This window comes from Bos javanicus, chromosome 1 (assembly GCF_032452875.1).
Source record: "Bos javanicus breed banteng chromosome 1, ARS-OSU_banteng_1.0, whole genome shotgun sequence".
Taxonomy (NCBI): Eukaryota; Metazoa; Chordata; class Mammalia; order Artiodactyla; family Bovidae; genus Bos; species Bos javanicus.
In genome coordinates this window covers 15,698,760-15,714,514 of record NC_083868.1, presented here as the reverse complement: position 1 = coordinate 15,714,514, position 15,755 = coordinate 15,698,760, and the positions used below count along the sequence as shown (strand labels likewise).

The 15,755-nt window shown below is 34.7% G+C and overlaps 1 protein-coding gene across 2 annotated transcripts in view; it reads left to right on the top strand.

Annotated features, from left to right (window-relative positions):
* Positions 1-15,755, top strand: part of NCAM2 (neural cell adhesion molecule 2) — a 562,754-nt gene that overhangs the window by 501,698 nt on the left and 45,301 nt on the right. For both annotated transcript variants that reach the window (XM_061425859.1, XM_061425935.1), the window contains exon 15: positions 11,280-11,460. In XM_061425859.1, coding sequence (XP_061281843.1) covers positions 11,280-11,460 — 181 coding nt within the window. The remainder of the gene's footprint in view (positions 1-11,279; positions 11,461-15,755) is intronic.

Sequence of the window (15,755 nt, the reverse complement as noted above, 5' to 3'; positions counted from 1 at the left end):
CGATTACTGGGTTACTACACTAAAGCCTACAGGTGTTTTAGCAGAGAACACTGCTTTATTAAGGAAATTGGGCTTCTATGGTAAGATTTGTAAAAGTAATTCCTCACACCCTCTGTATTACAAGGAAGTTATTGCTAACTTTTAGGCCAAAAAAAAAAAAAAGGCAGAAAAATATATAATCATATATAAAAGACATTTTCTGACAGTTTTAAATGGACAAACTGAAACTTACAGAATTTGAATGGCTTAGTCATGAGTATCAATGGGAACAAAGCATGAGTCTATAGTCAGAAACAATTTTGTGACAGTAAGGGCTGAGTTTAAATATGCCTGCGGAGATTAAATTGTCTCCTCAATCACTCTCCCATCTTAACTCAGCTTACCTATCTACTCTGCCTCCAAATACAGCCATTCTGACTCACTTCATCTTTACCAAATCATTTAGTGGTATGCCTTGTATGGGTTTCCCAGGTGATGCAGAGGTAAAGAATCTGCCTGCCAATGAAAGAAACGCGAGAGATGTGAAGTTTTGATCCCTGGGCTGAGAAGATACCCTGGAGAAGGAAATGGCAATCCACTCCAGTATTCTTGCCTGGAGAATTCCATGGACAGAGGAGCCTGGTGAGCTACAGTCCATGGGGCTGCAAAGAGTCAGACAGGACTGAGTAGTGACTGACCACGCACACATGCCTTGTATTCCAAAACATTAATATAATCTCCATATCCCTAAATTTTTCTTTCCCTCCTCCTCCTGCATACAATCATACTCTGCAGGTCCAATTGAAAATTCCAAAATTCAGTATAAAGTTATATTCATGTGGTTAAACAATATCCCATCTTGGGAAAAAATAATTTTCTCCATATTTTCTTTCTCAATAGGTCACTTTTCATGTTAAAAACTTACATGTTCAAAATTAGGTCGCTAAACATGTAGCAGTATTTGCCTTGACATTTGCACTTGTATTGAAATAATAACTATTTCAAAAATAGCTTAATTATCTCTTTCCTTTGTATGATTCCAAGCCATTTCATCTATTAATATTAGTTCCTCAAAATGAATGAATTACACAGTGGAGTAAAGAGCAGTTGAACAACTTGAAATTTTATTTAGCTATATGCGATGGATTTTTAATTGGACAGCCTATAGGGAAATTAAATCGGTAAATTCAGAAAGTAAGAAACATGCTTATGATTTTTACTTGACTGCTTCTTTGACACTATCATTTAACTCTCCTGTGCACAGGACTATATGTTTTATAATCTAGGAACAACAAAATGCATATAGTACATACCTTATGTGAGTGTTGACTTATAGCAGACATCATATCTGAGTATTTACACCTGCCTTTAACTGGAAAACAAAGACCAATAATATTGTAATATACAGAATGTTTAACTTCCTATAGATAATGAATCAAGAAACATTATATATTGTCCTCTAGTAGATAGAGGAGGCTTCCCTGGTGGTTCAGATGGTAAAGAATCTGCCTGCAATGCAGAAGACTAGGTTGGAAGACAGAATTTATGAGACCAGAACTAGGGTAATAAAAACAGAATTAGATGTTTCCATGGACCCTTTGTGAAAATTAACATCTCTAATAAGGCAGTGAGATTAAACAATGTATTTGGAAAATAAAGACAAACATTAATGTCATAATGTGTATAGAAAAATTAAAGTAGTCATTTCATGTACAGAATATTTTTACCTACTTCATATTGTAGTGTCAATTAAACTCTACATAATTTAATAAGTTTTTTATATGCTTTCATCAGTTTTTCACTTTTCTCACTGGATGATAGGTATCAGATCCTATCACTTAATTTTTGTAAATTAAAAAAATTGCCTGATCTAAGAAGGGCTATATAAAATTCATAAAATAACATCAATTTTGAAAATATACTTTAGGGACTAGCAACACTGCTCTAGCATATGTTTCTAGGTCGTAATTGAACTTCTTAAGCTTGACTAAGTATCTCAATGACCAGAGGGGGAAAAAAAGATAATTTTTTAAAAACTATTAAATAATAAATAGAGGAGGGAGGGGGGTTCAGGATGGGGAACATGTATACACCTGTAGCAGATTTATGTTGATGTATGGCAAAACCAATACAATACTGTAAAGTAATTAAACTCCGATTAAAATAAATAAATTTATATTAAAATAATAATAGTAAGTAGCATTGAGATTTTATTGTTGAGAGAACTTATTTTAAAATCAATTGTAAATAATTTGCTAGTAACTAATTTGTAGGTTTAATTATATTTAGGTGTGCATACTGACATTTATTTAAAGCCATCCAGTTATGTTTTGAAATATTTTCAACCACTGAATAGCTATGGACATTCCAGTTCCAGTTCCAGTTCAGTCGCAGAGTCGTGTCCGACTCTTTGCAACCCCATGAAACGCAGCACGCCAGGCCTCCCTGCCCATCACCAACTCCCGGAGTTTACTCAAACTCATGTCCATGGAGTCGGTGATGCCATCCAGCCATCTCATCCTCTGTCGTCCCCTTCTCCTCCTGCCCCCAACAGCATCAGGGTCTTTTCCAATGAGTCAATTCTTCGCATGAGGTGGCCAAAGTATTGGAGTTTCAACTTTAGCATCAGTCCTTCCAATGAACACCCAGGACTGATCTCCTTTAGAATGGACTGGTTGGATCTCCTTGCAGTCCAAGGGACTTTCAAGAGTCTTCTCCAATGCCACAGTTCAAAAGCATCAATTCTTCGGCACTCAGCTTTCTTCACAGTCCAACTCTCACATCCATACATGACCACTGGAAAAACCATAGCCTTGACTAGATGGGCCTTTGTTGGCAAAGTAATGTCTCTGCTTTTTAATATGCTATCTAGGTTGGTCATAACTTTCCTTCCAAGGAGTCAGTGTCTTTTAATTTCATGGCTGCAATCACCATCTGCAGTGATTTTGGAGCCCAGAAAAATAAAGTCTGACACTGTTTCCATTGTTTCCCCATCTATTTGCCATGAAGTGATGGGACCAGATGCCATGATCTTCGTTTTGTGAATGTTGAGCTTTCAGCCAACTTTTTCACTCTCCTCTTTCACTTTCATCAAGAGGCTTTTTAGTTCCTCTTCACTTTCTGCCATAAGGGTGGTGTCATCTGCATATCTGAGGTTATTGATATTTCTCTCCAAAAAAGTCCTAAACTTTTTGGGGTATTTTTTTCTTTGCTGCTAGTGAAAATAATGATTTGTAATCACCCTTGTAGTGATAACATCAAATAGACTAATTGTCTGAATGAATAAGTACACTGACAACTCAATGAATAAGTTGGTCTATGTTATGCTATTATAAATGATCCTGTATCTAGATTAATAAATACAAGAAATACTAAATATATGGGTAAAAAACTTTCACTGTGTGAATTTTCATGGAATATGAGCACACAGAAGGTGATGAATAGGAAAAATTAGAACTTATTTTTTCTTCAAGACATACCTGGATGATGGAGAGTAGAAATACATAAAGTCCAATTTACAAAAGTTCACCAAGCTTCAGTACCTGAAAGAAAGGCAGTTTAAATCAGCTATAATAATACTTAAAAGGGGGTTAGATCCTGAAACTCTCCTAAAAACTTTTAAAACTTGCATCTTTCCCAGTCACAATGAAATGTGTGTGTGTGTCTATACATTATCCAGATTGCTAAATCACCGCTCATATTCAGAGTAACAAGCAGAGCTTCAGAAAATTTTCAGCCTTCTGTAAAGTCATACATGTACCAGGAAGTCCAGGAGTTACAAGGTGCCTTGCACGTGAACACAAAATCTTAAATTGAAACACATTGGAATCACAGGGATTTAACATTAATCGTTAGCAGGAGCTCACCTCGTCTGTTGGCCTTCCCTTTCATAATTATTCAGCTTTTATTTAAGATGATATTGACCGTATATATTCTGAGACTTTGGAAAGAAACTTAGTAGATTTTTCATTATGAATAAAAACAGTCAAGGAATAACAAGTCAAGTTCATAAATAATAAAGCCAAGACCCTCTCTATCTCTCCTTCAATCTCCTCTCTATACAGATGATGGCAAATCTTTCCCTAAATACTAATATTTTTACAAAGAATTGAGTAGAGTTGCCTGTGCTCTACAGTAGGTTCTTATTATATATTTTGTATGTAGTAGTGCCTGTATGTCAATCCCATCTCCCAATTTATCCCTCTCTCCTCCTTTATGGCCCTCATAACCATAAGTTTGTTTTCTACATCAGTGACTTTCTGTTTCTTAAATAGATTCATTTGTACTATCTTTTGGATTCCATATATAAGCAATATCATAGGAGATGTCTCTTTTTCTATCTGAACTATTCACTCAGTATGATGATCTCTAGGTCCATCCATGTTATTGCAATGACATTAATTCATTCTTTTTTATGGCTGAGTGATATTCCACTGTGTATATGTACCACATATTTGGGCTTTCCAGGTGGCACAGTGGTAAAGAATCCATCTGCCAATGCAGGATACACAAGACATGTGGGTTCAGTCCCTAGGTAGGGAAGATCCTCTGGAATAGGAAATGGCAACTCACTTCCGTATTCTTGCCTGGGAAATTGCATGTAAAGAGGAGCCTGGCAGGCTACAGTCCATGGGGTAGGAAACAGACAGACACAACTGAGAGAGTGAGCACACACACTAATCTTTATTCTCTGTTGATGGATGTTTAGGTTGCTTCTATGTCCTGGATATTTTGAATAGTGCTATGGTGAACTTTAAGGTGCATATATCTTTTCAAAGTATGTGTTTCTTCTGAGATATGCCCAGAAGGGGGACTGATGGATGATAGGGTAGCTGTATTTTTAGTTTTTTGAGGATCTTTGTACTGTTCTCCCAATTGGCTTTACCAATTTACATTCCTACTGATAGTATAGGTGAGCTCTCTTTTCTCCACACCCTCTCAGGTATTCATTGTTTGTAGTTTTTTTTTTGTTGTTTTTTTTAATGATGGCCATTCTGACCAGTGTGAGGTGAAGCTTCCTTGTAACAAATAAGAAATAAATAAAAAAAAATTAGAAAGAAGTGACAATGAAACAGAACTGCACAAAATCTGTGTTGTTATTCAGTCGCTGAGTGGTGTCCAATTCTTTGAAACACCATGGACTGCAGCACACCAGGTTTTTCTGTTCTTCACCGTCTCCCAGAGTTTGCTCAAACTCATGTCCATTGAATCAGTGATGCCATCCAATCATACCATCATTTGTCATACCTTTCTCCTCTTGCCCTCAATCTTTCCTATCATCAGTGTGTTTTCCAGTGAGTCAACTCTTTGCATCAGGTGGCCAAAATATTGGAGCTTCAGCGTTGGCATCATTTCTTCCAGTGAATATTCAGGGTTGATTTCCTTTAGGATTGACTGGTTTGATCTCCTCGCAGTCCAAGGGACTCTCAAGAGTCTTCTCCAACACCACATGTCAAAAGCATCAATCTTTTGACTCTCAGCTTTTTTTATAGTCCAGCTCTCACATCCATACATGACTACTGGAAAAACCAATAGCCTTCACTAGATGAACCTTTGTTAACAAAGTGATGTCTCTGCTTTTTAATATGCTGTCTAGCTTGGTCGTAACTTTCCTTCCAAGGAGTAAATGTCTTTTAATTTCATGACTGCAGTCACCATCTGCAGTGATTTTGGAGCCCAGAAAAATAGTCAGCCATTGTTTCCAGTGTTTCCACATCTATTTGCCATGAAGTGATGGGACTGGATGCCATGATCTTAGTTTTCTGAATGTTGACCTTTAAGCTAACTTTTTCAGTCTCCTCTTTCACTCTCATCAAGAAGCTCTTTACTTCTTCACTTTCTGCCATAAGGGTGGTATCATCTGCCTATCTGAGGTTATTGATATTTCTCCCAGCAATCTTGATTCCAGCTTGTGAGTCATCCTTCCCAGCATTTTGCATGATGCACTCTGCATAGAATTTAAATAAACAGGATGACAATATACAGCCTTGATGTACTCCTCCTTCCCTTGGGAACCAGTCTGTTTTTCCATGTCCAGTTCTAACTGTTGCTTCTTGACCTGCATACAGGTTTGTCAGGAGGCAGGTTAGGTGGTCTGGTATTCCCATCTTTTTAAAAATGTCCACAGTTTATGTGATCCACAGAGTCAAAGGCTTTAGCATGTCAATGAAGCATAAGTAGGTGTTTTTCTGGAATTCCCTTGCTTTTTCTGTGATCCAAATGATGTTGGCAATTTGATCTCTAGTTCCTCTCCCTTTTCTAAGTCCAGCTTGTACATCTGGAAGTTGTTGTTGTTGTTGTTTTTTAATATAAATTCATTTATTTTAATTGGAGGCTAATTACTTTACAATATTGTATTGGTTTTGCCATACATCATCATGAATCTGGCACTGGTGTATGCATGTTCCCCATCCTGAACCCTTCTTTGATTCACAAACTGTTGAAGCCTAGCTTGAGGGATTTTGAGCATTACCTTGTTAGCATGTGTAATGAGTACAGTTGTGCAGTAGTTTGAATGTTCTTTGATTGCCCTTCTTTGGAATTAGAATGAAAACTGACTTTTTCCAATCCTTTGGCCATTGCTGAGATTTCCATATTTGCTGGTATTTTGAGTACACCACTTTACCAGCATCATCTTTTAGGATTTGAAATAGCTCAGCTGGTATTCCTTTACCTACATTAACTTTGTCCATAGTAATGCTTCCTAAGGCCCACTTGACTTCACATGCCAGGATGTCTGGCTGTAGGTGAGTGACCACACCATCATGGTTATCTGAGTTATTAATACTTTTTTTGTATAGTTCTGTATATCCTTGCCACCACTGCTTAATCTCTTCCTCCTCTGTTAGGTCCTTGCTGTTTCTGTTCTTTATTTTTCCCATCTTCACATGAAATATTCCCTTGGTATTTCTAATTTTCTTGAAGAGATTCAAGTCTTTCCCATTCTTATTGTTTTCCTTTGTTTCTTTGCATCATTCACTAAGAAGGCTTTGTTATCTCTCCTTGCTGTTCTTTGAAACTCTGCAATCAGTTGGGTATCTAAAATTTATCTGACACAGCAAAAGTGGTTCTAAGAGGGAAGTTTATTGCAACACAATCTTACCTTAGGAAAAAAGAAATCTCTCAATTAAGCAACCTAACCTTACTCCTGAAGTAATTAGAGACAGTAGAATAAACAAACCCAAACTTAGTAGAAGGAAAGAAGTCATAAGGGTCATTGCGAAATAAATGAAATAGAGATAAGAAAACAATAACCAAGACCAACGAAACTAAAAGCCAGTTCCTTGAGAAGATAAATGAAATCAATAAATCTTTGGCCATATTCATCCAAAAAAAGAGGGGGAGAGGGGAGAGGACTCAAATCAATAAAATTAGAAAATGAAAAGGGAGAAGTTACAACTGATATCTATTTACTGATATTATGATTTTAGAATAACTTTTAAAGTGTCCCCTTAACTGTCATATGGCTCTGCTGCCTATATTTTAACAAAAAGGATTGCTTAAGAGAAGCTATATCAAAGTAAATGACCATTTTTTTTTTTTTAGTAGCTGCCCTTCAACTTTTAATTGGCTTATTAATAATAGCTCTATTCAGCAAATCATCACATTAAATTACCTAGGGTAACGTTTGCAACTAGATTATCTTAAATTGTTCCCTAGGCATTTAAATTCTTAAATCAGGCACTCTACAAATGCATAAATGAGATTTTGATGCCTAGGGGAGTATTTGGTAACACCCACTTTATTTTTTCCGTATTCCCTAGGAATAACAATTAAGGGATTAAAAAACCTCCTTGTCTAATGGTGAATGGAAAATGAAATTGATTTAAATTAGGGAAAATATTAGAGCTCCTTTTGGTTCCTTTAGGCCATCAGTCCAACTATCTAAAATGATGGAAGGGCTTTTAATTCATTATATTAAGAGCCTCAACAACTGAGAGTTAAGTGATTGGTGATTTAAAAGTCTATCAGCCTGTCTTGGACTAATCTGGAAGTTTCACTTCAAATGCTCAATTCTCAGAAATATTTTTGGAAGATTACCTAAAGGACATGAAGCCTATTCATCCTTCTGAATAATGAATTGTATCTTGGGGTAATCCAGATATCAGCTGCTGGCTTATTTTCTGGCTCTTTCTCCTACATCTCCATTCAAATCCAAAACAAAATTCAACTCCAAATTTCCGCACAAATACTCACTTTCACCAGTATTTCATAGTTAAATAGAATTTATACTGAATAATTGGGTAAGGGGATGCCCACCGGGGCTACTTTCTACTGCTCTGTGTAACCTTTCAGTTCAGTTCAGCCGCTCAGTCATGTCCAACTCTTCGTGACCCCATGAATCACAGCACGCCAGGCCTCCCTGTCCATCACCAACTCCCGGAGTTCACTCAGACTCACGTCCATCGAGTCAGTGATGCCATCCAGCCATCTCATCCTCTGTCGTCCCCTTCTCCTCCTGCCTCCAATCCCTCCCAGCATCAGAGTCTTTTCCAGTGAGTCAACTCTTCACATGAGGTGGCCAAAGTACTGGAGTTTCAGCTTCAACATCATTCCTTCCAAAGAAATCCCAGGGCTGATCTTCAGAATGGACTCGTTGGATCTCCTTGCAGTCCAAGGGATTCTCAAGTGTCTTCTCCAACACCAAAGTTCAAAAGCATCAATTCTTCGGTGCTCAGCCTTTATCCTTATCTAATTCTTCAGTCTTCCTATTTCTCACCTTGTCCTCTCTGAATTGTGTATACATACAATTTATAATGTATCAAATATTTTATATGTATTTTATGTGCTGTGTATGTATGTTTGTGTTTATAAGTCATATATCATATATGATCTAAAATTACTTTTAAGTGGAGATTTTTGTAGCTTTTTTTTTGTCAATACCTATAACAATAAACATAAAGTGGCTACTTTTTTGCATCTCCCAGTGGTTCTGCATCTTTCTGAGGTTTTCAATCATTTTGACTATTTTGGCAATTTAAAACTTCTGTGAAGGAATCACATCTTCATTAACTCAGTGAGGAAGAATGAAAAGAAAAATGGAACTGGAATTTCTTATTTCCTATTAATTTGACGTTACCTCCCTTGAGAAAACCTTCCGGGTTCCTAGACTGTCTTAATCCTTCCTGTTATTAATATATACTCACAAAACACCTTCTTGTTTTTCAGACTTCATGTCCTCTTTCTATGCTGGTTTGTATACTCTGAAATAAGTGTTGTACATTCTTGCTAACTATTGTGTTCATATTTCTAGAACAGTCTCACTACCATACTAAAGACTGAATAATTGACAAATGATGAAGAAAGCAGATGTTGGGATAATCATGGCTAGTGATACAGTTGTCCCAAACACTTGAAAAACACACCTAGGATCCTTCCTTAAATTTACTAGTCATTTAGTGGCTTAGATGAGTTGCAAAGTTTCCTGGTCCAAATTGTTGTTTTCCAGTGGCTTTTCCAACACACTTTATAACACGGACACCAGCCTAGTCTAATAAATTGATTTATAAGTCTTAAAAGCAAAGGAACATACCCCTTGTTTATATGATAATTCTAAGTGCTTGTCCAAAGTCCTTGGCCTCACTGTGGGGAGGTGAGTAATACCTCCAGTTTTAGATGAAACAATAAAAGAGACCAGTTGATTTCCTTTATAATAAAAGTTCTGCAGAACCAAAAATAATTATAAAGAAAAGAGAATCTTAGAATGGTACCAAAGCTGTAATGAAGTCTTATCTCCTTTTGAAGGATACTTCATATTTGTATTATTGATACTGTCAATTTAATGCAATAGTGAATTTAACTTCCACAATTTGATTTTAGATAATAAATCCTCAATTTTCACCATAAATGTAGAAAATGTTATTATTTTTTCTAGTCAAGTAAGTATTCTAAAATGTTGGCTCAAAATTAAGTAATACTAGATTGAGCTCTGAGGTTAAAAAAGGATCAATCAATGGATCTGTTGCTCTGTCTATATATCTATCTATCACTATGGCCAGGTTACAGTATATTTATAATTACAATTCTGGTAAATTGAGATTTTCAGTTGCAGGAATGGATTATTAGATATGTGATTTCAGAAAATATCATTTCTACTCTGTATAGCTATTATAGAAACAGGGCTTCCCAGGTGGTGCTAGTGGTAAAGAACCTGCCTGCCAATGCAGGAGATGCAAGAGATGTCAGTTCTATCCCTGGGTTGAGAAGATGCCCTGGAGAAGGAAATGGCCACCCACTCCACTTTCTTGCTTGGAAAATACCATGGAAAGAGGAGCCTGACAGACTTCAGGCCATGAGTTGCAAAGAGTCCAAACAACAGAGGGACACTCACATTGTAGAACTACTTTCTCTTTAATGCTAATTAACTACTTGTTAAGTGGTAATGATTCTTAATGCCCTGGAATGCATAATTACTCAGTGTTCCTCATTGCTTCCTCAAGAAAGTAACAGAGGCAGCTGCTACCCTTTTTCTGTAATAGAGTTGAGGGACAGTAGCAGAGAGATTACTGTTTCAACACTTAACCTGTGTTCAGATTGTTAACACACTGCACGACCGAATGTTTGCATTGTTAAAGATAGCTTAATCCATATATTATTTCAATTATTGATGACTGTAGTCATAGTATTTTTTTCAAATAAATGGTAATTCAAATATCATGTTTTCCAAAATATTTATTTTAGAAAAAGATTCAGGATTTAAGTGTAGAATGTTCAAGAATAGGATATTACTTTTTATTTTCTTATTCTAATAACCTATTTAAAGGTAATAATTTTTGTCACATGTTGTTTCATTATAAGTCTGAAACATAGTATTAAAAATTATGGTTAAAATTTTAATCTATTTAAAAAATACAGACTTTATTTTTAACACACCTCCTCCCACGTGCCCCAGACAATAGTCTCTGGTAACTATTTTAATGGACATACTAAGCTTTTTCTATATATAATATTTTATAGTCCCTATTTACAAAATTATTAATAATCAACAAAGTGAATAAATAGCAATTATTATATGTGAAATTTTAAAAACTCTTAATGGAGGTGAATTATCATTTGAATTGTCAAGTATTAGTTATGAATCATCACTTTTCAGCAAATTTAAAAAGCATTAAATATTTAGTGGAGAAAAACCTTAGAAATAACTTCATCTATATATAGTTTAATTTATCCCAGTGAAAGAGGAAATATCCTTTTTTGATTTTAATAAACTCACTCACTCCATTTCAAGATAAATTATTTTTTTAAAGATCACAACTTTAGTGCATGGGTATTTACAAAATATGTTTGTATTGACTTTGCAGAAAGATAAAGAAGATCAGTGGCTAGAGAAAAAAGTGCAGGGAAATAAAGACCACATTATTTTGGAGCATCTACAGTGGACAATGGGATATGAAGTTCAAATTACAGCTGCCAATAGATTGGGATATTCAGAACCAACAGTCTATGAATTCAGCATGCCGCCTAAGCCCAACATTATTAAAGGTAAGCAAACCATGTGCTTTCACTGGCTAAAAAGAAATACGATAGTATCTTTTATAACACTTCTGGATTTTTTTCTTGATATTGAAAGCATAATTTTATAGCAGGAGGTAACATTCTAGGTTTTAGTCATGGTTATTTACATGTCTTAATCATGATTTCTCAATTGCTGTTGCCAAAAGATTGGTTCATTTGTAAATGCACTTTGAAAATTTTAGACTTTAGTGGTTGAAGTGGTAGAGAGAGAGAATGAGCAGAAGGGGAGGTTAGAGGATAAAAGAAACTGTTGAAAATCAACATGAAAAATATTCTTTGAGCCCAGAAAAAGCTTTTACAAAGGAGAAAACTTCTCTGCCAAACACATGGGGCCCAGTCCTCCACTTATGAAATATGGCCAAAGATAATGATGAGCCCATTCATGCCTAACCAAGCAAGTTGTGTTTGAAAAGATAAACTCTATCACACAATGAGGCAGAAACAACCACAGATACCCCTTAGAAAGAACAGTGAATAGAGTTACAAAGAAGGTCAAAACGTTTCAGGCCACTCATCACTGGCAGTCTCAGCACACTGGTGACTACTTTTAATAGTTAATAGTGCTTACATCATTTTATGCTAGTGATGTTATCAAAATCTGTAGAAGGTATATCAAATTTTTTTTTCAGATACATGCCATGAAGGTGGATATGCAAGAATTTGTCCTGACTCAGTTAGTTAACTCTGTCAATGAGTTGTCATATTGGTCATATTTTAATATTAATTGTTCTTTCACATATTATATTTAATATTTAATGGTAAATTCTATACATACATGTATATGTACACATATATTTTATATATCAATGAGATATCATAACTGTATATTCATAAACATGACTTATTTAAGTCATATTATAGTTGAGTATCAGTATTGCTGCATATTTTTGAGACTGGAAAACATAAAATTTGTCAGTTTAGTCATGTTATTTAATCCTCTTGTAATTTCAAATTAATATTAGATTCATTGGTATGGCTTTGTTATGTCATTTTTCAATTGAAAGCAGATTTATGCAATAATCTATTAAAAAGTAACTACTATTGCTTGGTTTAAAATTAATTTATATCATAGCTTTGTATTACATAATTAATAAGTATTTCCAATTATAACTTGAAATTAGGAAGTTGGAAGTATCTAGAAATAATATGGATAGCTGGATATCTTATATTATAGTGGCACTTTTTATAATTTATAAAGTACTTTTGCATTTATGACCTTATTTTATTCCTGAATCTGAGTTGAGCAAGTAAGAGCTATCCTCATTTTATAGATATAGTTGTGAGAAGTTAAAGTATTTGTTCAAGATCAGAGCTGCTCTAAATCATATGACAAATTCCATGTCCTTTAAGATGATACACCTAAATAAGAAGAATGGTTGAATGAACTATCAAGTTTGTTGTTTCTGTGAGTTTAAACATCAATAACTGCTTCTAGAGTTAAAAGGAATTGCATTTGTAGAAATTATCCTCTTTGAAGATATCAGACCATGATAAAAATATGATTCTTAATCTGAGTCAGAATCTTCAAAAGAAGATTGCAAGAGTGAAATTCATTCCCATGCATTTTTAATTTAGCTCATATACTTGGGGAGAATAATTACTTTTATCAAGATTAAAATGAATATTTTATGAAATGAAAGGCAGTATTTTAGTTATATTTTATAGATAAAACACAAACTGTAAAAAAAATAAATATATAGATTTCAAGCAGGTTACATTACACTCCCAGAGTTCTTGCTATGCTATTTTTTAAGACAATGTTGTTAATAAAATGAATAGTAAGTATAATTCAAAAAGTAAATACAGACTATATATGTGTGTATATATATATGTGTGTGTGTGTATATATGTAACATATATATGTAGGCACAGAAATAAGTAAAGTATTCTATGATTTATTTACTATAAAAATTTTTATTTCAATTTTGGAAAGTCAGTTTGCAAGCACTGCCTAGAAGGAAAACAATTTATAGTTTGAACTTTGCTCATGTCATTTGGCTTCTCTTGATGCATATTTCCTAATCTCTACACTAGTTTCTTCTGGTTCTGCAATATTAAGATTTATTCATTCATTCATTCCGGGTATTTATTAGGGTCTTGCTTTGTAAAAAGTACTATGATGTGTACAGAGAAATTATCTCTGAAAAAAATGAAACTGGCTCCTGTACTCAAAGACTGTACAATCTAGAGGGAAGATAGACATAAACCAAGAATGAGAATAACCACCAAGTAATTACAACTAAGATATGCTGGTGCAATATGCTGCCAGGAAAGTCTTAGGCAAGTTTAGCTAGTTTATAGAATTAGATGGGGGTTAAGAAAGGATTCCCTTGGAAAGTGACTTTCTGAAAGAAACTTGTACGGAGTGAGCCTTCAAGGGAAATAAAGAAGTTTTTGAGGGGAAAAAAAAATGTTGATTTGCTTTAAGACCTAGCAAAAGCATGGCTGGAAAAGAACATGGAGGTGTGTGAACAAAAATAAGGATTCAGAGGGACATGTGACCTATATAATCCAAAATTTTCTAAAAACCATGTAAATAAAACAGATCCTGAAAGTCATAAGAAATCATTTGAAGCAGGGAAATTACATGAGCATATGGACATTTTACACAGATTAATCTTGTTCATCTTGGTAGAAGCAAGAGATAGATGAACATGAATGCTTTAAAAAAATGTGGTTACAGTAAAAAAAAAAAAAAGAAAGAAAACAGTGAATAAATTCCAGGCACACTGTAGATGTAGACTATCCTGCCTGTTTAAAAGAGTGGATTCAGTAGATATTGATGACTTTTGAGTTTCTTGCTTGGACAACTCTAACATTGTTGGTATCATTTCTGCAGGTAAAGAATCTTATAAACAGAGCAGCAGTTTTAGAATAAATATCAAACATAAGATCAGTTCGTTATTCATTAACTTTAAAATGTCAAATAGATGTTAGATATGTGTGTATGGCGACAAGATGACAGCCATGACTTGAAAACATGCACTGTGATGTTGTCAGCCTTAAGAGTGACTGGTATTTAGGCCTGTGTGAGGATAAAACCGCACAGTGAGTAATATCTACACCTTATGAAAAATAAATGATGTCTGTGATACTCATAAGTGCTTCCCAGTACCTAGAAGGGTGTCTGGTACAGCATCGGTATTCACAGGGTACTTGTTGAGGTATTGAAGGATAATAGAGTGTTAATAGCTGTATCCCAGGGAACTGTAATATACATGAAGAGGAAAGCAACCCCACCCCACCTCCAATGAGACTAAGATGTCATAGAGTTCCTGGAAAAATGCAAGGCTGTAATATTTTGAAAGTTGAGAGGCAGTCATATTTCCAGAAGAAAAGTTATCAATCACATTTGTCCCTCCAGAAGCTGCTGAGAGGTTAATGAAACTCATTTGAAAGAAATGTGAAGTCTGTTTACAGCTGTGCTGAAATTTGAGGGAAAGAAATTAGGTGGACAAGGGCTGAGGATCATATGGAAAGTTAGCAGGTGTAGACTCCATGTTAATTTAAGGTTTTCAAGTTTTGTATGAAGGTGAGCAGAGCAGGGAAGATGTCAGTGTTAGAAGGACTTTTATGATGAAAAAGGCTAGAGCATGTTACACAGCTGATGTAACAGATCAATCAGTCAAGGAAAAGTCACAGATGTAGAGACAAAACTATCTGAGAAGGTAGGAGATAGGATTCATACACTCTAAACTGTACAGCTGATACAGCAGCTTACTGGAAAAGGGGAAGCAATACATGATTTATTTTATCTATAAATATGTTACAAAATAATGTATAATTTTTGTGACTAAATCCAGAGACTACTGAGGTCTTAGGGAAAGACAGATAAAAGATATACCCTTATAGTTCAAAAATTGTTTGATTTAGCCCTAGGAGGATTCTTGGGGCAATTTTAGAAGCTGTGATGGTTGACGGTAGACTGGGGAGCCTTTAAACCCACAAAATACTATAGAATTAAAATTATGTATCAGCAAAATAGAATAAAATATATTTATATACTTTCAGCATAATTACTCATAATTTCTTATTCCATTTTAAAACACACATTATAAATTCAAGCATATTTTAAATCAGTTATATTTAATAAACTGGCAAATCTTGTCTTATTTAATTGGAAAAATATATGACATTTAGAAGTTAATTTAGTTTTAATTTATATTTTAAATAGCATGTATTATAGACTGTCAAAATAAAGTATACAGACTTCGAATTAAAAAAAAACATTACTTATGTACATTCAGATATATTTAACTCTT